Source organism: Echiichthys vipera, assembly GCF_963691815.1.
Source record: "Echiichthys vipera genome assembly, chromosome: 1".
In the NCBI taxonomy this organism is placed as follows: Eukaryota; Metazoa; Chordata; class Actinopteri; order Perciformes; family Trachinidae; genus Echiichthys; species Echiichthys vipera.
In genome coordinates this window covers 39,205,501-39,232,739 of record NC_139826.1, presented here as the reverse complement: position 1 = coordinate 39,232,739, position 27,239 = coordinate 39,205,501, and the positions used below count along the sequence as shown (strand labels likewise).

The window sequence follows — 27,239 nt, the reverse complement described above, 5'->3', positions numbered from 1 at the left end:
GATTCAGCTGGTTCAGAGTCAGGTGGTTCAGGTTCAGGTGGTTCAGGTGATTCAGGTTCAGATTCAGCTGGTTCAGAGTCAGTAGGTTCAGGTTCAGGTGATTCAGGTTCAGATTCAGCTGGTTCAGAGTCAGGTGGTTCAGAGTCAGCTTCAGGCGGCTCAGGTGGTTCAGGTTCAGGTGCACCAGGGTCAGGTTCAGGTTCAGGTTCAGCTGGTACAGGTTCAGGTTCAGATTCAGGTGGTTCAAGTTCAGGTGGTTCACTCTTTAATGATGTAACAAGTAAAGTAGGAGATGGTATAAAGGTTTATGACTGGTGCGCTTTTATTAAGATGAACTGATAACTTAAGATATAGACACAATTGTACAATTTATCAATCTGTACAAACATAAAACCATTCATTTTGACCCCCCCGCTCACATTTAACGCTCCAGATCCACTGAAATGACGTCATTTCACTCTTTATCACGTTTGCACTGGAATTACAGTCAGTTATAGATTCAATAGAGTAAAAAAAAGGGAAAAATCAAACACACTTCTTTAAAAAAACACAGAACGATGGAGGAACGGGAACGGAAATCAGGAGCTCAGAAGAAAAGGAATCACTTCGTCCACAGAACGCCGGCTCCGTGAGTCTGGAGAGGCTCGGCTGGCGGCGCCGTCTGTTCAAAAAGAAACGCCATTGGCACTGCCAGCCAAGCACACACACACACACACACCAGAGCTACCCATCTACCTTCTGCCTACACACACACACACACACACACTCACACCAGAGCTACCCATCTACCTTCTGCCTACACACAAACACACACACACACACACACACACACACCAGAGCTACCCATCTACCTTCTGCCTCCACACACACACGCACACTCACACACACACACACCAGAGCTACCCATCTACCTTCTGCCTCCACACACACACACAAACACACACACACACACACACACTCTGAGTTCAGGGATATGTCTAACACCATCACACACTGACGCGGCTACAAGCTGGAACAGAACACACACTCGGGAGGTTTGTTTTAATTTAGCACGTTAGCGAGGCGTCGGTCAGCGCACGGACCGGACTCAGCGGTCACGGCTCGTTATCGTCGCAGCTCGCCGAACCGAGACCCTCCGCAGAGACCGTGGACAGTAATGACTTATGTTAGCTACGTAAGGCGATACGACGAGGAGTTGGAGTCGTAACAGGAAGCCATGCATTGTGTTGACGTCAGAGGCAGCTCGGTGTACGTAGGCTTAATGTGACGGGGGGGGAGGGGGGCGCGGAAGGTTACGGGTACGATGGCGAGGTGTTAGCGGGTGAATGAGACGGGCGAGGAGGCACTGTGAGCAGAAGTTGGCGAGAATGAGACTGAATTCCTTGATTTTTCCTTCATGAAACCGTCTTTAAGTGTTTAAGGAAAGACTTCAGTCCTGCAGTGCTGAACGGGACAGTTTGGTTTCTGTAAAGTGGCGACGACCTTAAAACAAAACAACAAAAACAAACAAACGAGTATCTGACGAGAGGTCCAGGTTCCCCGTGTGCAGTGAAAATCTAACCCTACAGGTGTGAAAAGCGTGTTTAACTCTTTACGGTTCAGTGCAACATTTGTGACGTTTTCACGCTCGTGACGTTTTCCGTCCCCTGCGCTCTCGGGTGCGTCCTAACTACAGTTACCGTGGTTACATGCAAAGCGTCGTTTAAGGTTATGCTATTATCGAGTATCGTAAGAGAACACTACATCCGTTACCTCCGCTGCTCGGTTTTCGTTCCTTCATTTTGCTATAGAGGCGACACAGAAGACTCCGGGCGGCCGTGTGCTAGTTTCTGCATAGTTGAGTCAAAATGAGTCAGTTTTCCTTTTAAAACGCTGACGCGGGGAAAAGACTGAACGCGTGGCGTGGCGCTCTGCGTGACGCTCCGCGTGATGCTCCGCGTGACGACAACAGAACCAGGAGGAGCTGCGTTCAGACGGTGACGCCGCTCCACGTCGAGTCTCCCGCCGGATGAACATGCAGCACGGCAGAGCGCCATCTTTCTTTTTTAAAAAGACATGCAAAGCTGGCCCAACCCCGCCGCCCCGCTGTGAACGCGGTGGCGGCGACATGCAAACTCCCGACCCGCTCTCTCTTTCTGCGCGAACTGAAGCGAATGCAGAAAAAAAAAATCTACGTTTCAAAAAGCATCGTATTCACAGCGAGCCGCTCAGAGGGTGCGACACTACGGCAGCACGCGGGTCTACGGGTGTCATCCGCGTGGTTTCATCCGCGTGGTTTCCCTAAAAAACCAAAACCCAGTACGTTGCACTAAAGAGAGGGGGCGGGGCCTAAAGTGACAGGAGAAGCTTGAATACGGGGAACACACTTGAGAGCAACTTTTGATGTGCTTTAAATTCATATAGTCGACGTATGACGGAACAGAGGGAGATGGTGAAACGTGTGGAGGAATCAACGGAGCACAAAGTATGAAGAAAACAAATCACATTCATATATTAAGACATTTTTGTGACATGTCAGCGCATCTACATGATGAGATCTAAAGTGATATGAAATGCCTGCTGTCCTGCAGTAGCCTGACGACAGAGGGGCTCTGCTTGGGGGGAGGGGTCACCCCCACGCGGTGACTTCTTATACTGGGATATATTTACCTGGGGTGGGGCGGCGGCGGGGGAGAGGAGGAGGAGGAGCAGGGGTTTGGGTGGTGGGGGAGGCGGGTACAGGCGGGTGCAGAGTTCGGGTCACAGCCTTGGAAGCTGTGGCTCGTCGCTCCCGCACCGCACAGTACGCAGAGGCAGTCTATTTTCTGAGGGCGGGGGGTTTGAGGAGTCGAGAGCCGGGGAAGAGGAAGGGAGGGAGAGGGAGAGAGAGGGGGAGAGGGGAGGAGGAGGGGGGAGCAGCAGGTCCGCGGCCGGGGCTAGATGTTCTGACAGCACTGCATCTTTGGTTTGTTCTCAGTGGGCTGCACCTGGATGTTGACCACGTTGTTGCTGGGGGACATGTCGCTCTCCTGGCGCTCCGACATCTGCTTCTGGGACACGATACGGTAGATCTCTGTGGGGGAGGGGGGAGGGGGGAGGGGGGGGACATTTAGAGTTACAGCCTGTTTACCTCTGCCCCTGTCTGGGGTACAATCCGCCGCCACACACACTCTTCTATCCGTCCATGAATTATTTAAAGGTCCTGTTTTCCACACTCGCATCATTAATACGGCAGCAAACAAATATTTGAAACGTGTCAGTCAGTCGTCTCCCTCGTGATGACTGAAGGTGTGACGCTCGTTAAAGAAGAGCCAACCAGGCACCGTGACGTGACGCAGCGACAACACTCACCTGACTGTAATCAGCACCGTCATAAAAACAGACGCGTGGCATTTCCTCCATAAATGCAAAGTCTGTTGGCCTGTGTGGAGTCGTAAATGTCTCTCTGTAACACACACACACACACACACACACACACACACACACACACACACACACACACACACACACACACACACACACACACACACACACACACACACACACACACACACACACACACACACACACACACACACACACACACACACACACACACACACACACACACACACACACACACACACACACACACACACACACACACACACACAGAGTACAGACCTGTCAGAATGGTCTGGAAGGCCGTCTCGACGTTGGTGGAGTCCAGAGCCGACGTCTCCAGAAAAGATAAACCGTTCTTCTCTGTGGGGAGAAGAGTTAACGCGTGTCAGAGACGTCACATTCTTCAGATAGCAGAGGGGTGTGTGTATCTGTGTGTGTGTGTAACTCGTACCAGACACCGTTCTACTATTTCTTCACTGTGTTACAGGGAAAGAAAACATTTGTATTTGCAGGTACTGAGTAACTCCGCTCACTTCCCCCCGTTTCCCCCGTGCATTTTCACTGTGACGAGTCCCTGTGTAGGGACTCTTCTCATGCTGCTGCAGAGGTTTGCTGTTATTTTCAGCAGCATTAGTGGTTAAAAAAGACCTTTGAATGCCTTCACGGTGCTGCCCCGAGCTAATCCCTGTTAGCCACGTCCGGCTGTTAGCGACTCTCCAGGAAAAACTGTCTGGATGGTTTATTTGATAAATGTAAGTGCAGAAAAAGACCCAGGGATGATTTTACGCCAGAATTACACTTTAACAGGCGGATTGAAACAAACACATTTTAAAGTAACCATGGTTACAGAGGACAACCAGCCACGTCTCCTGCCAGACTGCTGAACAGTCGAGGGGGTCGAAGCAGCGTCGGGTTAACGTGAAACTAGCTTCTGTTCGTTTGTGGTGTCATAGTCTCATTCAGTTAAAAAATATATTTATAGTGTAGAAACAGAACCCAACTGTCTTACCAGCAAAAGCCCGCGCCTCGTCGGTGGGAACGGCCCGGAGGTGACGCAGGTCGCTCTTGTTGCCCACCAGCATGATGACGATGTTGCTGTCGGCGTGATCTCTCAGCTCCTTCAGCCAGCGCTCCACGTTTTCATAGGTTAGATGCTTAGCGATGTCGTAGACCAGGAGAGCCCCCACCGCCCCGCGGTAGTAACTGCAACACACACACACACACACACACACAAGTTTCAGGTGAATTGGACGCTTAGAGCATGCTGGGAATCTGAGCCGGTCGATTGTGCTTCAGTGAGTTGGCGTCATTTGTAAAACTTATTTCTGCGGCGTATTTAGTGTAAAACTACAGGAAATGACAGACGGTTGCCTTGACGACCTCATCTAAATGGACCTGCGGGACACGGCTCGGGTTATTCTGCTTCTGGAATAAGTTTCAGATCCGTCCTGTGAAGCTGATCTGTTTTTCACTTGTGTGAATGGGCCGACAGTGTGATCTGGTGTGCGTTTGCTCGTGTTTGCCCGTCCGCAGCCTCCTCCTCTGTACTCACGCTGACGTGATGGCACGGTAGCGCTCCTGGCCGGCTGTATCCCAGATCTGCGCCTTCACCGTCTTGCCGTCCACCTGGATGCTGCGCGTGGCAAACTCCACCCCGATGGTGCTCTTACTCTCCAGGTTGAACTCGTTGCGGGTGAAGCGGGACAGCAGGTTACTCTTCCCCACGCCCGAGTCACCGATGAGGACCACTGAGACACAGAGAAGACGCTTTAACACAGATGCCTGGTTTCAAGCTAGAGCATTTAACAGTCTTTGAACCGTGCTTCTCATTCGTGAGGGTTTTCTGCTCTCCTGTCTTATGAGACACTGAATATCTGTGTGTTTAAACTACGACCGCTCCACTTAATCAAAGCAGAGCAGAGTGAGAAACTAGTGATGTCACGTGTAAATAAGTGTCTTAGTTATTTAAAAATACATGTTAGTAGAGCAGAGGTACAGACACACAGGATATTCTATCACATTAGGAACACTAAAAAACAACAATATGTCAGAATAAATCAGGGTTTATCATGTAAAACGTGTAACAGTAAATATAAAACATGCAGCTGTACAGGAAGATGTTACGATGAGTAGATTGTTTTACATGAATTCATAATTTAATAACATCTGAATGATTATTGCGTGACCCCGCAAAACAAAACATTACACTCTACCAACCTCTTCTGTTTTTAGTGACAAAGGGACCATTTTTTTTTTTTTTTGAACTGTTTAAATGGTATACAATTAACAGCATATTGGTGCTTAACGTCATTAATAAAGCAAAGGCACAAAAAGGCAGAATTAAATAATACAAGCTAAAAAAATAGATGGTTCAAACAGAGGCTTCAGGGGAAACTTTTTATAACGACTCTAATGTTTTTTTCTTTTGTTATTTAACAAAATCAGAGATTTAGTCAAAGAGCTGAGCTCAGGAGGAAAGGAGCAAACTTAGGTGCAGATTTTGCAAATGTTTGTTGAGAATAAAGAGTTTTACACACAGGAAAACAAAGTTCCTCAGGTGTTCACGAGCATTTTTATCTTCCGGGTTAAAGGAAGCAAATCACATCTTTAAGGGTCGGAGAGCAGAACGTTAGAAAAGTAAAACAATGAGATTCAACATCTCCGCAAAACTTCTTCTTCTTCGATATATCACAATAAAAAAACAGACGTGACATTGTTTCTGGATTCATTTTACAAAAAGTGCAGGAGTCCTCAACATTTATAAACTTAGCAATAAAAATACTAACTTTGTATATATTACACAGTATTTCAAAATGTACTTGAACTCCTTCACTTCAACTACATTTTTAAATACTGCGCAATATAGAAGAAGAAGAATTCCTTTATTTGTCCCACAATGGAGAAATTCAATTTTCACTCTATTATTATTTTTAGATGTTAGAGCGAGGCAGCTGCCAGTGACCAGCACCCCGAGCAGTTGGGGGTTTGGTGTCTTGCTCAACAGCACCTCAGCAGTGTCCAGGAGATGAACTGGCACCTCTCCAGCCACCAGTCCACACTCTGTTCAAGGTCCACACAGGGACTTGAACCAGCGACCCTCCATTTCCCAGCCAAGTCACCTATGGACTGAGCTACTGCCGCCACCCTACCAAGTTAGTAGTGTTATTGCTAAGGTAATAAAGCTGCTGCCCAGCGACCCGACCCTGGATAAATGGATGAAGATGAGATTTTAAAATGTACCTGTTTAGCCTTGTTAGATATGTGTGTGTGTGAGTGTGTGTGTGTGGGGGGGGGGTCGGAGAGCGCGAACAGCAGTTGTTTCCTCTGACAGCATCACTGGCCTTAATGTTCCCACCCAGCCCCAGTGCAGTAAACACACCCATGCTAACACTTTAGCTTAGCTGCACGACTCAATGCAAACTGCAGATTAAACCTGTTTTCTTGTATATTTACTTAATTCTCCCGTTGTTTCAGCTGGGTGGATCCTGCAGAGATGAATGTGACAACGCAGCCTTGTTAAGTCAAATACAGATGGATTTGGGCCGAACATCGTACCTTTCTTTAAAGACATCTAAGCAGCGATGGACCGATATTTGCGTTTCTTCACGTGTTTCCTATCGGCCGGTGCAGCTGCTGCGTTCACAGATAGTTTTTCCTGCATTATTCACAGACGGGCGTCAGCAGGCAGCTGCGTGCTGCGGGAGACGCCTTTTATAAGTTCAGCAAATGTTCCTTTTTTAAACGGAGACTCGTAACATTTGTTTTCATCATTGTGTCATTTTTATGACGTAAATTGAGGAGCAAAAGCAGAATCGGCTCGAGAAAATCGGCGATCCGTATCGGTCATCGACTACGGCTGAAGGGAAAACATCAGTATCAGTGGATCCCTACATCTGAGGGAGTCACCCCGAAAAACCACAGAAATACGACGAAGTCATGCACAAAAAAGATTAAATTCCATTAAATTAAACCACTTATAATAACACTCCTGGGCTGATGACCGCTTCCTTTACGCAAAATTACACAAATTGTGATAAATTTAGTTTATAAACTAAAATTAATATGCATGTTTGACATCTTTGACATTTTGCAAAGGTCAAAAATATATGATTTGAAATGTTCTTTTTCCAGCAAGATCCAAAACTATTGTGTTATTATTATTATTATTATTATTATTGAAAAGTTTGCGATGACATCTGTCAAACACAATTAAACATCATCACAACTGAAAAGAGGAGTTTAATCTTTTTATTATTAATATGACTTTATTTCACATGATCTCAGTATTTAATAACATCTGTGTGATTGTGAGCTATGCTGTGATTTGGTGCCACACCGGGAGCAGCAGCTTCCTCTGACAGCATCACTGGCCTTAATGTTCCCACCCAGCTCCAGTGCAGTAAACACACCCATGCTAACACCTTAGCTTAGCTGCTTAGCTGCACGACTCAATGCAAACTGCAGATTAAACCTGTTTTCTTGTATATTTAGTTAATTCTCCTGTTGTTTCGGCTGGTCGGAGATCAGTGATAACGGTGCACGGTTAGGTGTGTCCGCGCCCACTGACACAAGCTAACAGGAGCTAACATGCTAACGACCCAAACGCCCCGTCGTTAATTTAACGGTAACTAACGCGCCGTGACGAACCCGCCGCTGCTTCCACTCCCCCCGGGGGGAGAGGAGTCGGTTTGACCCGTGTGTGTTGGTCAAACGCGCTGACATGTGTTGTGAAAGTGTGTGAAGAGAGATGAGAGCACAAAGGTTCAGCTGACGGAGGCTCCGTTAGCCTCCGTTAGCATCTGACGGCTAACAGCCCAGTAAAGAGGAAACCCTTCGTTTTTACCTTTGAACAAATAATCGTACTCGTCATCTCTGGTGCCCATCGTCCTGTTCACAAACGCTTAGTCCAAGGTTGAGTTCGGTTTCACGGAAAGGAAGAAGATCTGCTGTTTTTATTTTTCTTTCAACGGGAATCTGTTTAGAAGCCGCACTTCCGGGGTTTCTTCTTCTGCTGCTTCTCCTCTGGCAGCTCATCGGCAGCACACGAAGAAGACAGCGACATCTGGTGGTCAGGAGGCGGAACTGCGCCGCACAGGTTTTTCTGCGCAGAACCTTTCAATTTAATTTTATTTACAGTCTCATCTCATCTCATCTTCAGCCTCTTATCCGGGGTCGGGTCTCGGGGGCAGCAGCTCCAGCAGGGGACCCCAAACTTCCCTTTCCCGGGCCACATTAACCAGCTCTAACTGGGGGATCCTGAGGCGTTCCCAGGCCAGTGTGGAGATCTAATCTCTCCACCTGGTCCTGGGTCTTCCCCGAGGCCTCCTCCCAGCTGGACGTGCCTGGAACACCTCCCTAGGGAGGCGCCCAGGGTTCATCCTTACCAGATGATCCTGAACCACCTCAACTGGCTCCTTTCAACACAAAGGAGCAGCGGCTCTACTCCGAGTTCCTCACAGATGCTGAACTTCTCCCCCTCTCTCTAAGGGAGACTCCAGACCCCCTCCTGAGGAAACACAGTTCAGACGCTTGGACCTGGACCTGGTTCTTTGGGTCCTGACCCAGCTTTCATGACCACAGGTGAGGGTAGGAACCAGGACTGAGCGGTAGATCCAGAGCTTTGCCTTCCTCAGCTCTCTTTTCATCACAACGGTGCGGTAGAGCGACTGCAGCTCCGCCCCCGCTGCTCCGATTCTCCGGCCAAACTCACGCTCCATCATTTATTTAGTACCAAGTCATGACAAAAGTTATCTCAGGACACTTTACAGAGTAGGTAAAGACCACACTCTCTGACTTATTTGTGATTTACAGAGACACAACAATTCCCCCGTGAGCACACAGTGGCGTTGAAAACCTTCACTATAACAGACAGGAACGAACAGACCCAGCTCTGTGGAGGACGCGCATCTGTCTGCACCGGAGAGAGGAAGAGACGGAGAGAGAGAGAGAGACAAGACAGACAGAGACAAAGGCAGACAGATGGACAGTCCCAGAGATGCAAACAACCACAAAGTAACAGTAACTATAATAATATCTACAGTTATGTGAATGTGACTTATATGTTATAACAGTTAATACAGCAGAACAGTAGAAACAAGCACAGCTGAGGTGACAGAATATGACAATGATGATAATGATGGTGGTAAATATGATAAGTGATGAGTCGTGGTGATAACAGCTGTGATACAGTGAGATATATCACTGATGGTGTTTTTATGGATACAAATGTTATAATTTATTAAACTAATGATAGTTTATATGAGTAACAGTGATGACAGCAGCAGGAAGAGTCATGCAGGACCACGGCAGCAGAGACCTGAGAGAGATTCAGCAAATAACGGATTTTCTTACACAAATATTTCTGTGTGCATAAAGTACAAATCAATCAAATAAAGCACATTTTAATTTTGAAAAAGTGTTTACTGCAGGGAGAGTTGGGCTTTAGTAAAGCACGTTTGCACTTGTACGAGCACGAGCGTGCGCACGTGTACGAGCATGAGGCCTACGGCGGTTCTGAGGTCATTTCCTGTGCGCCTGTTGGGACGTAGAAAAAAGAAGGAGGGACCATGCGCGGACATTTCAAACAATGGTGGTGAAAGGTTCACGTTGGTGTGATGCGGAGGTGGAGTGTTTACTGCAGATTTGGTCGATGAAAAGATTCAAAAACAGTCGACAAGACGCACAAAAACTCAGAGGTCTACGGAAAGATTTGGAAACAAAGCCACGCATCGCCATGACGTCATCAATGCGTGTGACGTGTTACGGCGTGATGACGTATAGGCAGCAAGAAGCATTCTCCGAGGCCCAGGTAGTGTGAGTACAAACGGGCCTGGAGGGGGGGACAAGGACCCTAAAGCACAGGGCGCAGCGCGGAAGGACAGTGTGAGTGCGCCCTATTATCAACAACTGAAGGAGGTAGAAGAGAATATCAGAGTTTTTTATTTGATTAATAAAATGATAAATCCGTTAATAAGCGATTTCTCCTCTCGTCTCTCCTCAGAGCCGACCATCAGTATCGTGCAGGGCGCCGGCACCGTCGTGGTAATTTTGAAAAACGAATGAAAAGAATAGAAAAATGTTGCTCAATATTTATTTAAAATTGACAAAACACAAGATCCAAAACATTTTAAATGAATAGGAAAATAACAGAACATAAAGAAAACTGCAGCTGTGTTTTATAAAGGTGGATATTTGCAGTGTTTAAACATCTAAACTTTCTCACTTAATACAATAATAATAATATTAACTTTATTTATAAAGCACCTTTAAAAAGACAAAGTTACAAAGTGCTTTGACAAACAGAGAAATCCACACACACACACACACACACACACACACACACACACACACACACACACACACACACACACACACACACACACACACACACACACACACACACACACACACACACGTACACCTCCGCAGGGCGAGATCAACCACAGGACGCTTTCAACAAACAGTAAAAACAAAGAATAATTAATAAAAATGAAATGAAAGGATGTGATTTATTTGTAATACTCGTTTCATTTCCGTCGTTTCCGACTCCTTTTCACTTCTTCTTGTAATCAGGAAGGAATTTCTTCCAGTTCATGTTCTGCAACAGAAATAAAGAACAGTTCAGTTTTAGATGCATATATATCTCATTTTTATTTATAGTTTCTGATCTTAAAGGTTGAACGAGTAGAATCTTTATTAAAAGCTATATTTAATTTCCGGCAGTAGCTCAGTCCATAGGTGACTTGGCTGGGAACCGGAGGGTCGCCGGTTTGAGTCCCTGTGTGGACCATATATGGAGCGTGGACTGGTGGCTAGAGAGGTGCCAGTTCATCTCCTGGGCACTGCCGAGGTGCTGTTGAGCAAGGCACCGAACCCCCAACTGCTCAGGGCGCTGGTCACTGGCAGCCCCCTCACTCTGAGTGAAAAAATCAAATTTCCCCGTTGCGGGACTAATAAAGTAATTCTTCTTCTTCTTCTTCTTAACACACACGGGGCGTTTTTAGGGGGACGTAGCTTTTCTTTAAAAATATTTATTTAGTCTGAATTCATATATTTTTTTAATTTGACAGGTTTTACAATGACTCTCTGTCCCGTTGTGTTTCCATGGTAGCAGCCAATAGCGTTGGGCGTTGCTGGTTGCCAGGGTTGTCTGTTGTTGGGTGCAGCTACTGTAGGCTGGCACTGGGTTGTTGTGGAAATGGATCCTTCAACAAAGATCAACAAACAGGATCGGCTTTTTCTCCGTGGTTATTTTGCCAAAGCATTTTCCTCTGCAGACAAAAATACGTTCGTCCCTGCGTCCTCACGCAGTCTAGCAGGGAATGACGATTTGCCAAATCTCGCACAGTCTTTTAGGGAGAGGGACAGGACGCGCTAAGCCTTGGTTGGGTGACGTCTTTAGACCAAATAAAAACACGCCTTAGACATTACAATTCTGAACCTCTCTCATCACAAGGTCACTAACACAGGGTGCAGATGCACAAATGTGCCAATATACCATCATGAGTTAGTTATTTGCGTTATCCATTAAGAAGGTGAGACAGAGGAGACACTGAACTGTGTCTGACCTGACAAAACTATGATTATGAATTACAAATATCCAAAATTCCCACAACAGGGTGAAATGGAGTTAGCCGATCCTGCAGCTGCTTGGGAGCCTCAGTGAAGGGGGCGTTCTTTGTCCCAGCAGCTGAGTGAGCGGAGACGGGCAACAACCAGAGTCACTATAGGCCGAGCATTCACTCCATGGACTGAGAGAAAGGAGAGGAACGCCATTCAAACGCACGCCCACATGGCTACGCTGCTCCTTGATGCTAACATCACTTTCATCTGCACTTAGCTGCAACGGCTAACGCTAACGGCTAACGCTAACTGTCAGTCAAACTCCTCTAATCCTTGTTTTGATGCTGTGATTTTCTGGAGGGGACGGGTTCAAACAGGCTCAAACAGACTCTGGTCTCCTGGAGCTACTGGGCCGGGTCTCACCAACCTGGCAACCCGACTGCTGGACTTCTTTTTTGTTGTTGCGACGACGATCTTGAGACACTAGAGGGAGCTGTTCTGCTCATTCTACAGATTCAACCTTCAATAACATCCACAAATCTTTCTGACTTACATTTTTCCCCCATGTGGATTTGGACTTCTTGGTCTTCACGTCCTCCAGCGACTCATACATGTTGCCCTGGGCGGCGGCAGCGATGGCGGCGGCGGCCTCCCCAGGGATCAGCTCGTAGGTGTTATCGGGCAGCCCAGCAGGCGTCGGCCTCTGGGGGACCTCAGCGTACATGCCGTCCGCCTGCTGACCCCCTCCGGGCCCCTCAGAGGTGTGGTACAGCGGGTTGGACCTGGACATTTCCACTTCCTCCCCCTGCTGCTCTGACCTGGAGCTGCTGGGCCTCGGACCGTCTCTGGGATCATGGAGGGAGTAGGTGTGACAGGTGACCCTCTTCAGAGGAGTGGGGGATGCTGTGAAGGAGAGACTGAGCTGGTTGGAGTACTGCTCCTCCTCCTCCTCCTCGGGGTTGTTCAGCCGTGGGAGAGATCTGCTTCTGCTCTCCACCAGCTCAGAGTACGTGGCGCCTGCTGCCGAGCTCGTGTCAGCGCCGTTAAACGAGTCCCTGTCGGACACGGGCGCTGGGTTTGGGCTCCCTCTGAGTCTCTGTGGCCGGTGTGGGTCGGTCTGGGTTTCACTGGGGTGCGATGACGTGTCGGGTAAAGATCCACTCAGGGACAAACCCAGAAGAGTGCCTCTCTTTGGTACTGGAGGAACGCCCTGAAAGACATCAGGAACAATCAGAACATGGATAAAACTGTCTCTCCTCATGGTCCGTCTGATACGTGACCTTCCTCAGCAGACGGGACGATGCTCAATATGTCCAGACGTCCCTTCACTGTCTGTTCTCAGCCCTGAGTTCACTGGTTCCTACTGGAAGTGTCATTCAGGTCATTTTCAGCACTTAAATACATCAAATAAGCCGTCAAGACAGTTTTTTTTCATGTAACAATGGAGAAATCCAGGAGAGTCGCTAACAGCCGGACGTGGCTAACAGTGATTAGCTCGGGGCAGCACGGTGAAGGCATTCAAAGGTCTTTTTTAACCACTAATGCTGCTGAAAATAACAGCAAACCTCTGCAGCAGCATGAGAAGAGTCCCTACACACACAACAAAGCACCAATGGGCTCCTTCCACTGTAATGGACTTTACTATGAGAGGAGCTGGTACAGGGACCAGTAGGTAAGTCTTTAAAACACTCTTTTAATAAACTCTGGCTTCACTAACTACGCTGCTGCTGCTTTGTTGTGTGTGTAGGGACTCTTCTCATGCTGCTGCAGAGGTTTGCTGTTATTTTCAGCAGCATTAGTGGTTAAAAAAGACCTTTGAATGCCTTCACCGTGCTGCCCCGAGCTAATCACTGTTAGCCACATCCGAAGCCAGCAAAACTCTGGCTTCTCTAACTACGCTGTTGTTGTTGGACCATGGGATGATTTTGCGCCAGAATTACACTTTATCATCGCTGCAGGTGAGAGCTGCCGATCTACTGACGTCACACGGTCGACGCTGTTCGGTTTCCAAAGGAACTCTGGGAGATGAAGTCCCAGAGGCTCACCTGCAGTTACACCCTACCGCCAAAGAGGGCGCTGGAAATGGCGTATCTCAAATCTGACGCACTTAAATCACAAAGCCCTCGTGTTATCAGACCTAATGGATCAAATGCTAATATTAATGAGCATTAACGCCTTTATATGAAACAGGAGTGCACTCGTGAGGCTATTGCAAGAAGTGTGTGTGTGTGTGTGTGTGTGTGTGTGTGTGTGTGTGTGTGTGTGTGTGTGTGTGCGTGTGCGTGTGTGTCGTAGCTCGCTTGCGTCCCTGCCTGTTAATAATCAACCAAAATGTCCTTCAGCAGGAAAAAAAGCACACACACACATAAAGGTCACGTGTGTCAGTTAAAGGCAGTCACACCGTCCTCCTGTTGGTTTCTTAATCACATCTGAGGCTAAGTCATTGATCCGCTGTACGACCGCTCTGCTGCTCTTATTATTATATTTATATGTGTGTGTGTTACTCGTTTATTTGACTGTTCTGTTTAAAACAGTCCGGCTTCAATCAAATCAAGTTGATTTGTTTAGTGAAAGTCTCGACTCAGCGTTTCCTGTTGTGAATGCAAATGAAACAGTCCTGCAAAAATATGACGCAACCCGACCGCTGATTAGATCAATATTCATAACTCACATGCACTCGTGTGTGTGCGTGTGTGTGTGTAGGTGTGTGTGTGTGTGTTTTGCAATTTAAGGGCGCACTCCCACTGTGCGTCTGTACCGTGCCCCGTGCTAACTGTCAGTCAAACTCCTCTAATCCTTGTTTTGATGCTGTGATTTTCTGGAGGGGACGGGTTCAAACAGGCTCAAACAGACTCCGGTCTCCTGGAGCTACTGGGCCGGGTCTGACCAACCTGGCAACCCCACTGCTGGACTTCTTTTTTGTTGTTGGGACGATGATCTTGAGACACTAGGTGGCGGTGTTCTGCTCATTCTCCATATTCAACCTTTAACACACGTGCAGCAGAGTTTTGCAGTAGCTGTAGAAAGCATTACAACAGTCAGTCCTGCAGGAACAAAGGTGTGTGTTCATGTGTGTGTGCCGGCTTGAGAGCGAACAGGTTGCACTCTCATGTTCTTAAAGATAAAAAGCACTGTGAGTAATGTTTCCACGTTCTGGTTCTTTTCTCCGTCATACCTGTGAGAGGGACACTGTGCCTACGGACACGGCTCCCGTCAGCTTTCTGCTCTTGGATTTAGGAGGCAGCGTGGGCGGCTGAGACCCAGGAGGAGGGTCGCTCTTGCTGCCGGAGTTGCTGCGGTGATGGTGATCGTGGTCCCACAGAGTCCGCAGAGCTTTGACACTCACACCAGATCTCTCTTTGGCGCTCACCACGTCGTACAGCTCCCCCGCGTCTACCTGAACACAACAGCCAGTGTTATCATGAAAACGATGTCAACCAGCGGCGTACGGACTTTACCTCACCTCATAACAGCTGCAGGTCAGGTGTTCTCCAAAGGGCTGGATGGGGCTGACTCTGTAATGCTGGATCAGCTCTGAGAGACTGCCGTACGTCTGAAGGTCTCCCGCGATGGAGAACCGTCCATCTGGATTCTGGGTGATGACAAAATGGCGACATCTGTCGTGGCCCCTGTTGGAGGATAAAAAAATCACAGCCGGTGACGTGAAGAACGGCAGTAAAGAGGAAACTAAAGAGAGCAGGACGGACTGGATTTGCCTCACCTGTACGAGAGGATGTAGCCGATTGCTTTGTCACTGAGGCGAATGAGAAAACAGCCCAGAGCTTTATCTCTCAGTAGATCTTCTGTGTCCCTGAGGCAGAAAGACGGCGCCAATGAAACAGACTGCAGGCAAATTAGATTTAGAAATAACAGCCATGTCATGAAACCTGCTTTAGTGCCGTGCGTGAGAGGGAGTAAAGGAGAGACGCGGGATCTATCAGTCCATCCTGTCGCACCTCAAACCTGCAAACAGCGTTTATATCTGGAAATCAAGTATTGTCTGTAACTCGCCTTAAAGCAGGGTTAGGTCACTTATGAAATGAAAAATGACGGTCTAAGGCAGGGGTGTCAAACTCAGGCCCGTGGGTCAAATCTGGCCCACGGTGTAATTATATTTGGCCCCTAAGATCATATCCAGGTTCTGTGAGAGCTGGTCCGTGAGTATAAAGCACACACACGTCTACTTTTCTGTTAGCAAACATGAGCATCCATGCTACCAGTCTCTGCAGACACACTGAATCCACCCCTCCCCAAAAACGACCCAAAGAAAGATGGAGGACAGAAGCTGCACTGAAAAGGTTCAACATTACACATCTGGAGAGAAGAGAAAAGATGCACATTTGCAGTCTTTTTTGTTCTTTTAGTAAAGAAAGATGAAAACGTCACAAAAAAGTGAAAAAAAAACATTAAAAAAAGATGACAAAACGACTAAAAACTGATAGAAACACCACAAAAACGTGACAAAATTACTAAAAACAGCTGAAAACACCACAAAAACATGACTAAACGACTAAAAACAGATGAAAACTCCACAAAAACGACCCAAAGAAAGATGGAGGACAGGATCTTTCAGCAGATGATCTGTGTGTGAAGGTAAAGAGCTGTTTGTCAGCGTGGCTGTAACCAAAGAATCAAACAGAAGAAACAGTTTGGCCCACAACTTTGTCCCAGTTTTTAAATTTGGCCCACTGTGAATTTGAGTTTGACACTGCTGGTCTAAGGCTAACAAATGTAGAGTTGAATTCAGGAGGAATAAAACACACCCCGACTCGGGTCGATACGCTCAGGGGTCCTGCAGCTTCGGCCTGATATGATCAGCAGCGTGTGGTGGCTGATGTTGGCAAACTTTAGGTAGCAGAACAGCTCCATCTAGTGTCTAAAGACCGTAGTCGCCACAACAAAAAATAACTCCAGCAGTCGGGTTGCCAGGTTGGTGAGACCCGGCCCAGTAGCTACAGGAGATACAATGTACGTCCACTTAAAGGATTCAGTCTTATTAAGATGGGGAAATGCTGAAATTCCCCTTAAGTAGTTGCCGTTGCGTCTTTATTAAAAATATATCTGATCTTCAGCCTCTTATCAAGGGTCGGGTCTCAGGGGCAGCAGCTTTAGCAGGGGACCCCAAACTTCCCTTTCCCGGGCCACATTAACCAGCTCTAACTGGGGGATCCTGAGGCATTCCCAGGCCAGTGTGGAGATCTAATCTCTCCACCTGGTCCTGGGTCTTCCCAGAGGCCTCCTCCCAGCTGGACGTGCCTGGAACACCTCCCTAGGGAGGCGCCCAGGGTTCATCCTTACCAGATGATCCTGAACCACCTCAACTGGCTCCTTTCAACGCAAAGGAGCAGCGGCTCTACTCCGAGTTCCTCACGGATGCTGAACTTCTCCCCCTATCTTTTCAAGTACAGTACAAGACATTTACCATTTTACTAGTTAAATCTTTAACAGTGCGTCACACACTGGTAACTAAAGCTGTCAGTAAAAAGCCAAACTTCCGTCTTAATTGTAGTGGAGAAGTTTCCCAAAGTAATTTCAGTCAAAAGCACCTGGACTTGGTTAGTTGTCCAGTTGCTTTTTGACTGAAATTGCTTTGGGGATAAAGATGACCTGGACAAATGAGAACATTCGCAGGCTTAATGGAGTAGAGTTACACAGTCGCATGAAGTAAAAAGACTCACTGTCCTTAGTTACTGCCACTCACAGATGAAAACAACGTCCTGACCTACAGCCCCCTGCACAAGTCTATTCAAATAAAGTCAAATAAAAAGCCACGGAGCACATAAAAGGCCAAAACGAGTCTAACTTCTGCTTCATATCAATGAAAACGTCCTGTCCCTGCGGTGTAGGACTCTTCGTACTTGCGTGCAGCGAAGCCTTGAAACCAGTCGGGGAAGTTCCCGTTGTTGAGGATGAGCGGCGCCTGAGTCTCCGTGAACCACTTCAGCACCAGCTCCTTCAGGCCTCCCTCCGGCGCCTCCGCGTGCAGGTCAACAGCCGACATCTTCTCCGTCCTCACAGGTGTGCCGGCAGCCGACGCAGCCGAGGACTCTAAAGGAAGACGAGGCGCCTCATTTGACTATTTCTGTTGGCCGTGGCTCTCATCTGAATAGTGGCTTTGTTTCAGTTCGTCTAATGACTCCTCTCCTGCCGCTGGGCTGCCAGTTCATTTCACTATCTGTGTTCCTTGTTCCAGATCAAGCTTGCAACAGCTTTGTCTCTTTGGGCGTTTTCATTGAGTTTGATGGACCAGTTTTTTTTAACCACTGGACTGAAAAACAGAGGCGCTGTTGAACAGACCTGCAGACTCTCTCAACCATCGTCGTAAACCCCCACCACACATTTATCCCATTGACTTAGAAGGTAAAAGAGAAATGACCCCAAGTACGCACAAAACAACCAAAAATGACCACAAAGAGACACAAAATGAAGACATAGAAACGTAAAATTACTAAAAATAGATGCAAAAGTTGCAAAATATCCAATAAAAGATGCAAAATGACTATTAATAGGTGCAGAAACGCCACAAAAGATGCAAAGTTTCTATGAACAGATGCAAAACCACCGCAAAAAGATGTAAAATGACTAAAATTAGATGCAAAACCACCACAAAAAAAATGCAAAATGACTAAAAATAGATGCAAAACCACCACAAAAAGATGCAAAATGACTAAAAATAGATGCAAAACCACCACAAAAAGATGCAAAATGACTAAAAAAAGATGCAAAACCACCACAAAAAGATGCAAAATGACTAAAAATAGATGCAAAACCACCTCAAAAAGATGCAAAATGACTAAAAATAGATGCAAAACCACCACAAAAAGATGCAAAATGACTAAAAATAGATGCAAAACAACCACAAAAAGATGCAAAATGACTAAAAATAGATACAAAACCACCACAAAAAGATGCAAAATGACTAAAAATAGATGCAAAACCACCACAAAAAGATGCAAAATGACTAAAAATAGATGCAAAACCACCACAAAAAGATGCAAAATGACTAAAAAAAGATGCAAAACCACCACAAAAAGATGCAAAATGACTAAAAATAGATGCAAAACCACCTCAAAAAGATGCAAAATGACTAAAAATAGATGCAAAACCACCACAAAAAGATGCAAAATGACTAAAAATAGATGCAAAACAACCACAAAAAGATGCAAAATGACTAAAAATAGATACAAAACCACCACAAAAAGATGCAAAATGACTAAAAATAGATGCAAAACCAGCACAAAAAGATGCAAAATGACTAAAAATAGATGCAAAACCACCACAAAAAGATGCAAAATGACTAAAAATAGATGCAAAACCACCACAAAAAGATGCAAAATGACTAAAAAAAGATGCAAAACCACCACAAAAAGATGCAAAATGACTAAAAATAGATGCAAAACCACCTCAAAAAGATGCAAAATGACTAAAAATAGATGCAAAACCACCACAAAAAGATGCAAAATGACTAAAAATAGATACAAAACCACCACAAAAAGATGCAAAATGACTAAAAATAGATGCAAAACCACCACAAAAAGATGCAAAATGACTAAAAATAGATGCAAAACCACCACAAAAAGATGCAAAATGACTAAAAATAGATGCAAAACCACCACAAAAAGATGCAAAATGACTAAAAATAGATGCAAAACCACCACAAAAAGATGCAAAATGACTAAAAATAGATGCAAAACCACCACAAAAAGATGCAGAATGACTAAAAATAGATGCAAAACCACCTCAAAAAGATGTTAAATGTCTGAAAATATCACAGAGATGCAAGACAACTAAAAATGGAGGAAAGCAAAACAAAAAGACTAAAAGTCGACTCTTTAAATTTGGACTTCTTGTTCCTGTGCAGACCGAGTTGTGGGGCCTCTTACATGTCTGTGCCCGGGGGCCCATTGGCTCTGAATACGTCCGTGTTCACATGCACTGATATCAGACTTGTATCTGTTCTGTCTGACAACATTTTGAAAGTCTGGAACAGCCACAAGATTAAAATCTTTCAGAGCGCTGAAGCAGCAGCGATCGGCTCGGTGCTCCGGCTCCACTGGAACCACAACACAGAGGTCTGATCCACCAGGTCTGGTGTTCTTGGAGGTCTGGGAGTCTGAATGTGGGATTCTGGAGGAATCTCTGACATTTTTACCAATTCTCAAGTGAAAAATGGTTCAATTTAGCCCCAAATCTGTGCAACAAGTCATTTCAATGCTGCAGTTTATCTCATCTCATCTTCAACCTCTTATCTGGGGTCGGGTCTCGGGGGCAGCAGCTTTAGCAGGGGACCCCAAACTTCCCTTTCCCGGGCCACATTAACCAGCTCTAACTGGGGGATCCTGAGGCGTTCCCAGGCCAGTGTGGAGTTCTAATCTCTCCACCTGGTCCTGGGTCTTCCCCGAGGCCTCCTCCCAGCTGGACGTGCCTGGAACACCTCCCTAGGGAGGCGCCCAGGGTTCATCCTTACCAGATGATCCTGAACCACCTCAACTGGCTCCTTTCAACACAAAGGAGCAGCGGCTCTACTCCGAGTTCCTCACGGATGCTGAACTTCTCCCCCTCTCTCTAAGGGAGACTCCAGACCCCCTCCTGAGGAAACACATTTCGGCCATGATAAAGCAGGAGGGTGGGCATCATAGGGTCACCCGCTTAAATCCTAATGTTTAGAGCTTTTATAGCTGCACTCTAAACTTAAAACATTTAATAAGCTCCTTTAAAACCACAATGATTATTAGTGATTTATGAGGAACGTGACGCAGACCCCGGCTGTGACACCTGTTGACCTGTTTATTCACATAGAAAATAGTAAACATTTAAAAAACAGCCAGTTGATTTCCAGAGCTGACTGTGCACCAGAGCGCGCGACACAACAGGTGTCAAAGTCGTCACGCACGAGCCGAACAGGTGGTCGAGCCGAGACGCAGAGTGCGCGCACAGACGCGCTCACGCAGAACCTCGTTTAAATTATTGCGAAGTGAAAGTTTTCTTACATTTCTGCAAAGGCGCAGCACATATTTAACAGTTTTAACGCACGCGCTGGGTTTGCACGTGTCACTGTTGGATTCGGCGTTAAAATAATAAACCTCAAATCATCGTTTATAAAGTTTTTACAACATTATCTTGAGGTAAAGGGTGTAGAGAGGAGCAGGGTGAACTAATGCAAACAGTGTTTAAGTGTGATTCAGATGCGCTGCTTTGCTCCGCCCCCTGTTGGTATCACACTGTGTGCACTGTGGTGGAGTGATATGTAGCGTTTCATCCTCTTATGTCCTCCAGCTCTGAGCAACAACACTCCGCTTAAATGGGCCGTTTTGTGAATGGAGCTCCGTGTGACGCGCTCCGCTCCGTGCCACCGAGCGGAATGTGTCTTTGGCACAGTCCTCGCGTCCTGCACACGGGAGCAGGACGCGTTCACGAGCCACACTCCGGCTGTGGGACACGGTAAGACGTTTCTGTTCATTGATCTTTAAATATTCATATACACATATACATATATATATGTGTGTGTGTGTGTCGTGACACGCTCCAGTTCACCAAAAACCACCTATTCCACATTGAAACTGCATTTAAATTCACTGAGCGTGTTTTCAAAGCTTCTTATGTCGCATGCAGTTGTTGCAGTTGTTGTGTGAGTTTCCCCAGATGAAGATGTGTTTCATTATTTCAGATAAAGAGATGAAGCAGAAGTCCAGACATCAGTGATCATGGACTTATTCAAACAACAGAAGGTGGAGGATTTCTATGAAATCGGTGAAGAACTGGGAAGGTACACAACATGAGACACGCGTGCATGTTTATTTTTAAATGTAATGAATAACGGTGTGGTGTTTAATGTCAGTCATGACCCAGATATAGTTGATGGTATGGATGCACTTTCATACCTGAAGTACAACAAAAAACTAGCACCATCATCTACACATTTTATTTATTTAGAATAGACACTAAAGGACTAAAAATTATGCAAAACCACAAAAAGATGCAAAATGACAAAAAATAGATGCAAAGCCACCACAAAAATATGCAGAACGACTAAAAATAGATGCAAAACCACCACAAAAAGATGCAAAATGACTAAAAATAGATGCAAAACCACCACAAAAAGATGCAAAATGACTAAAAATAGATGCAAAACCACCACAAAAAGATGCAAAATGACTAAAAATAGATGCAAAACCACCACAAAAGATGCAAAATGACTAAAAATAGAAGCAAAACCACCACAAAAAGATGTAAAATGTCTAAAAATAGATGCAAAACCACCACAAAAAGATGCAAAATGATTAAAAATAGATGCAAAACCACCACAAAAGATGCAAAATGACTAAAAATAGATTCAAAACCACCACAAAAAGATGCAAAATGACTAAAAATAGATTCAAAACCACCACAAAAAGATGCAAAATGACTAAAAATAGATGGAAAGCACCACAAAAAGATGCAAAATGACTAAAAATAGATGCAAAAGCACCACAAAAAGATGCAAAATGACTAAAAATAGATGCAAAACCACCACAAAAAGATGCAAAATGACTAAAAATAGATGCAAAACCACTAGAAAAAGATGCAAAATGACTAAAAATAGATGCAAAACCACTAGAAAAAGATGCAAAATGACTAAAAATAGATGCAAAACCACCACAAAAGATGCTAAATGACTAAAAATAGATTCAAAACCACCACAAAAAGATGCAAAATGACTAAAAATAGATTCAAAACCACCACAAAAAGATGCAAAATGACTAAAAATAGATGGAAAGCACCACAAAAAGATGCAAAATGACTAAAAATAGATGCAAAACCACCACAAAAAGATGCAAAATGACTAAAAATAGATGCAGAACCACCACAAAAAGATGCAAAATGACTAAAAATAGATGCAAAACCACCACAAAAAGATGCAAAAAGACTAAAAATAGACGCAAAACCACCAGAAAAAGATGCAAAATGACTAAAAATAGATGCAAAACCACCACAAAAAGATGCAAAATGACTAAAAATAGATGCAAAACCACCACAAAAAGATGCAAAATGACTAAAAATAGATGCAGAACCACCACAAAAAGATGCAAAATGACTAAAAATAGATGCAAAACCACCACAAAAAGATGCAAAAAGACTAAAAATAGACGCAAAACCACCAGAAAAAGATGCAAAATGACTAAAAATAGATGCAAAACCACCACAAAAAGATGCAAAATGACTAAAAATAGATGCAAAACCACCAGAAAAAGATGCAAAATGACTAAAAATAGATGCAAAACCATCACAAAAAGATGCAAAATGACTAAAAATAGATGCAAAACCACCACAAACAGATGCAAAATGACTAAAAATAGATGCAAAACCACCAGAACAAGATGCAAAATGACTAAAAATAGATGCAAAACCACCACAAAAAAATACAAAAGAGGATATTCTATCAAATTATGAACAATACAAAACAATATATCAGAATAAATCAAGTATTTATAATGTGTTCTCTCATTTTGATCTCCAGTGTGCATCAGTATAGAAGATTTTGTCGCCTGGCACATTGGGAAATTATATATTTATGGGACTCTTTGTTATATTTATGTCTTGTTTTGTTTCGTGTAACACAACTTTTTCACATAACTTCCTTATTATTCCAGTATAGTGAGTCAGACACCAGTGATACTGGCACACAGGCAACAACTTTGATCATCACAAGGAAAGAACTTAACGCAGACATCAGAGTTCACGTTGAGAGAGAATAACGTGCCTGAGAGCACCACCGAGCATGTCGGTCAGTGCACCGAGCAGTTATGACTGTGCTATAATAATATGGAAATGACACAGGATCATTAGCTGTACGCTGCAGCCATTATAACCCTGTGGTGCGTTTTTATTTTATATGTGTCTCTGTGCACTGACGTGTTCCTGCTGTAGAGGGAAAGTGAGCGGTTGCGTTTCCAGGCCTGTGGTGTTGTTGCTGTTGCTGCGTTGTCAGGTGCAGACAACTGTCGCTCGTGTCACGCTGCTTTTTAAAGGACTCTTCTATGTTTAGCTGAGGCTGCGTCGGCTCTCACACCGGCTGCACATGAGGAAGTGGAGTGTTGGATTACAAACACGTGAAACAGAAATGGAGATGCAGCTGTACAGTACTTTTAAATTGACTTATATAACATAAACCCCAGTATTTAACATGAGGTGTTCGTGATACTGGGACGTGTGAGTGTCTGTCCGTGAGAGCAGCTTTGTCACCGTGTTGCAGTTTGTGTGACGCTATAAATAGACTGCAGTGGTGAGAAAAATGAAATCACGATGGGACCAGAGTCGTCTCTAAAAAGTCTCTAAATGTAGTGAGAAAGTGGCGCCTGGGAGTGCTTTGAGACAGGGAAGGGGCTCCCAGCAGCCCCCTCTGCTCAGTGAGGACACTAACTGCAGAGTGAAGGGGCTCCCAGCAGCACCCTCTGCTCAGTGAGGACACTAACTGCAGAGTGAAGGGGCTCCCAGCAGCCCCCTCTGCTCAGTGAGGACACTAACTGCAGATTGAAGGGCTCCCAGCAGCCCCCTCTGCTCAGTGAGGACACTAACTGCAGAGTGATCGGTGCATCAGAGTCCAGAACAGCACCAAAGTCTCCACTTACTGACTCTGACTCTTTGGTTTTTATCTAAGGAAAGACTCTTTCTTTCTCTCTGGTGTGTGTGAGTGTGTGAGTGTGTGTGTGTAGGCTGTGGTGATCAGATGATCGGGGCCGAAAACAAACCAAGAACACGTCAAAAACAAGTCGAAAACACGTCGAAAACACGTCGAAAACACGTCGAAAACACGTCGAAAACACGTCGAAAACACGTCGAAAACAAACCAAAAAAAACAGAAAACACGTCGAAAACACGTCAAAAACAAACCAAAAAAAACAGAAAACACATCGAAAACACGTTTGAAAACACGTCGAAAACAAACCAAAAAAAAACAGAAAACACGTCGAAAACACATCGAAAAAACATCGAAAACACAGCGTCTCCTCGTCTCTTCTTCTCCGTTGTTGGTGTATTTCTGTGGCAGTTACAGCGCCACCTCCAGGTCTGGCATGGGTACTACAGCGTTTGGAGTCGCTGCACCTGGTTTCCTGTGGACGCAGAGATTTAGGAGTCGAGGCCAAGTGGACGGAAAAAGGTTGTTTTAAATTGTGTGGACGAACCCTGACTCTAACAGATCCGTTTATACGCCTCTGTAGGAAGATTTAAGTTGTGACATGAATCCGTTTTAGCTCAAAGAAAGAAAAATGCACTTTTTTAACCCACACACAGAGTTTAATACTTGTCACTTAATCCAGAAAACATCCAGTAAGCAGCTAAACTCAGTCAGGAGACGTCAGCTGGAATAACAGTTGATCAATTAATCAATTAAACCATGGGTGTCAAAGTCAAGGCCCGGGGGCCGGATCCGGATCTGGTGAATGAATGATCTCGGCCCCCGGGATGATGTTTGATTAGTATCAGAAACCAGCCCGCACGCCACAGCCGCCTGCACCAAAACTACATTACCCACAATGCAACGGTAGCACGCGAACTCACTGCAGCACCTCAAGTGAGACGCCTCTGCTTCATTATTCATCAGCACCCCCAAATAATGGCTAAACGGAGGGTGGACGTGGAGAACAGGGTGTTTGAAGCTCGGTGGGAGGCAGAGCACATGTTCATACAGCTGTGTGTCTTTATCTTGATATTAAGGAACATATTCTTTATTTTTTGCTGTTTGCCTGTTTCCTCTAAATAACTAAAGTCATAAGAAAATCTTGCTTTATTCATTTAATGTACAGGAAGTTTGTTTTTGTCTGTGAGCCTGATGGAAAATCACTGACAGATACAAAAATATTGGATTATTCATTTAATCATTAAATAAAATACGGTTCACTGTGTTAGGTCTTGGTTCAACAGGTTATATGCATCATTTTAATATGTTTTAATAAACATTGAACCAGTCCGGCCCTCGGCTTGTACCAGATTAGGGTTTTTTTGCCCTCTGATGTGTTTGACTTTGACTTCCCTGCTTTAGACAAAGAACAGACGACTAATCACAGCTTTCTCTTAGTCTCGTATTCTCACGCTCGTGTTTTTAATCTGGTCGTACTCTTGCAGCACTTTGTGATTGAACAGTGCTTTAAAAATCAAATGCATTATTATTAATAATAATATTATTATTATTATAATCAGCAAATTAGTCTTTTTTTAACATAAAAAACACAGATATTCTCTTATTAAGCTTCTCAACTGTTCAAATCTGCTGTTTTTCTTTCTCTTTAACTTAAAATAAAGAAAAAATATTTAAAACAATAATATTTTCAGGTTTTGGTCGAACAACATAGATGATGTTGTTCTTGTTTATTTAGTTTTTGCAGTTTCAGCTGCAGCGACTGAAAAAAATCAACTTTACTTTGACATTTCTGCATCGCAGCCTGTTGTTGAGTGACCGACACGCGAGCATACACCGGGTCAGATCCAGTGTTTCCCTCCTCTGTGTTCTTTGTGATTGAACAGTGCTTTAAAAAATGCATTATTATTAATAATATTATTATTCTAATCATCAAATGAGTCTTTTTAAATAAAAATACACACAGATATTCTCTTATTAAGCTTCTCAACTGTTCAAATCTGCTGTTTTTCTTTCTCTTTACATTCAAATAAATGGAATATTTTCAGGTTTTGGTCGAACAAAATCAATTGTTTTTGAAAAAAATTGTCTTTATTTTGTTTTTACAGTTTTTGTTCTGCAACGACTGAAAAAAGAAACGTTACTTTGACATTTTAGAGACCGGCACACGTGCGTACACCGGTTCTGATGCAGTGTTCCCTCCTCTGTGTTGCAGCGGGCAGTTCGCCATCGTGAAGCAATGCACGGAGAAAAGCACGGGTCTGGAGTTCGCCGCCAAGTTCATCAAGAAGCGGCAGAGCATGGCGAGCTCTCGGGGCGTGCGGCGGGAGGAGATCGAGCGGGAGGTGGACATCCTGCAGCAGATCCGGCACCCCAACATCGTCACGCTGCACGACGTCTACGAGAACCGCACCGACGTGGTGCTCATCCTGCAGCTGTGAGTCCAGTCACTGTGTTCGTAAAGTGTCTCATTCTGTCACATGAAGCCTCTTTAGCACTGTCTCTGTGCCTCTGCTTAACGTCCACTCGGTCCCAAACTCTCATGAAATGCCGCCGAAACATTTGTGTGTGCAGCCCTGCAGCACCGCTCACACGGTAGGAAAGGAAAATTGGCACAAATTGGTGAAATGCGCGTTGAGTAACTCCGTCTGTACGCTTGGATTACTGTGATGAACTGTGAGCGCGGCTTATTGAAACT

The 27,239-nt window shown here is 45.1% G+C and overlaps 3 protein-coding genes across 4 annotated transcripts in view; 1 reads left to right on the top strand and 2 right to left on the bottom strand.

Annotated features, from left to right (window-relative positions):
• Positions 1-298: 298 nt before the first annotated feature.
• On the bottom strand, positions 299-8,364 carry rab11a (RAB11a, member RAS oncogene family). 2 transcript variants are annotated; one of them, XR_014593222.1, is made up of 6 exons: positions 8,207-8,364; positions 4,916-5,111; positions 4,373-4,566; positions 3,643-3,723; positions 869-3,052; positions 299-796 (listed from the first exon to the last, which is right to left on the bottom strand). XR_014593222.1 is itself a non-coding variant. In XM_083914627.1 (5 exons), exons 1-5 carry the CDS (start codon positions 8,244-8,246, stop codon positions 2,916-2,918), a joined length of 648 nt encoding a protein of 215 aa, XP_083770753.1. In that variant the 5' UTR covers positions 8,247-8,364; the 3' UTR covers positions 299-2,915. The 2 variants fall into 2 exon arrangements, 1 of the variants encoding a protein (XP_083770753.1); XM_083914627.1 differs by having other exon boundaries at positions 299-3,052.
• Positions 8,365-10,915: 2,551 nt separating this feature from the next.
• Positions 10,916-17,926, bottom strand: sh2d7 (SH2 domain containing 7; the record flags this gene model as incomplete). Its single annotated transcript, XM_083920858.1, has 6 exons — positions 10,916-10,960; positions 12,479-13,135; positions 15,101-15,322; positions 15,389-15,554; positions 15,647-15,736; positions 17,784-17,926. 6 exons carry the CDS (start codon positions 17,924-17,926, stop codon positions 10,916-10,918), a joined length of 1,323 nt encoding a protein of 440 aa, XP_083776984.1.
• A 3,383-nt stretch (positions 17,927-21,309) lies between these two features.
• The window catches only part of dapk2a (death-associated protein kinase 2a), a 22,002-nt gene continuing 16,072 nt past the window's right edge, over positions 21,310-27,239 (top strand). Inside the window, exons 1-3 of the mRNA XM_083918425.1 lie at positions 21,310-21,366; positions 21,593-21,691; positions 26,757-26,978. Of these exons, the coding sequence (XP_083774551.1) occupies positions 21,630-21,691; positions 26,757-26,978 (284 nt within the window). The 5' untranslated portion in view covers positions 21,310-21,366; positions 21,593-21,629. The remainder of the gene's footprint in view (positions 21,367-21,592; positions 21,692-26,756; positions 26,979-27,239) is intronic.

Coding starts and splice junctions, on each gene's coding strand:
- rab11a (XM_083914627.1), bottom strand. CDS start 8,246: ATGGGCACCAGAGATGACGAGTACGATTATTTGTTCAAAG. Junction 5,112..8,206: donor GTACGATTATTTGTTCAAAG/GTAAAAACGAAG, acceptor TCTGTGTCTCAG/TGGTCCTCATCGGTGACTCG. Junction 4,567..4,915: donor TACCGTGCCATCACGTCAGC/GTGAGTACAGAG, acceptor TGTGTGTTGCAG/TTACTACCGCGGGGCGGTGG.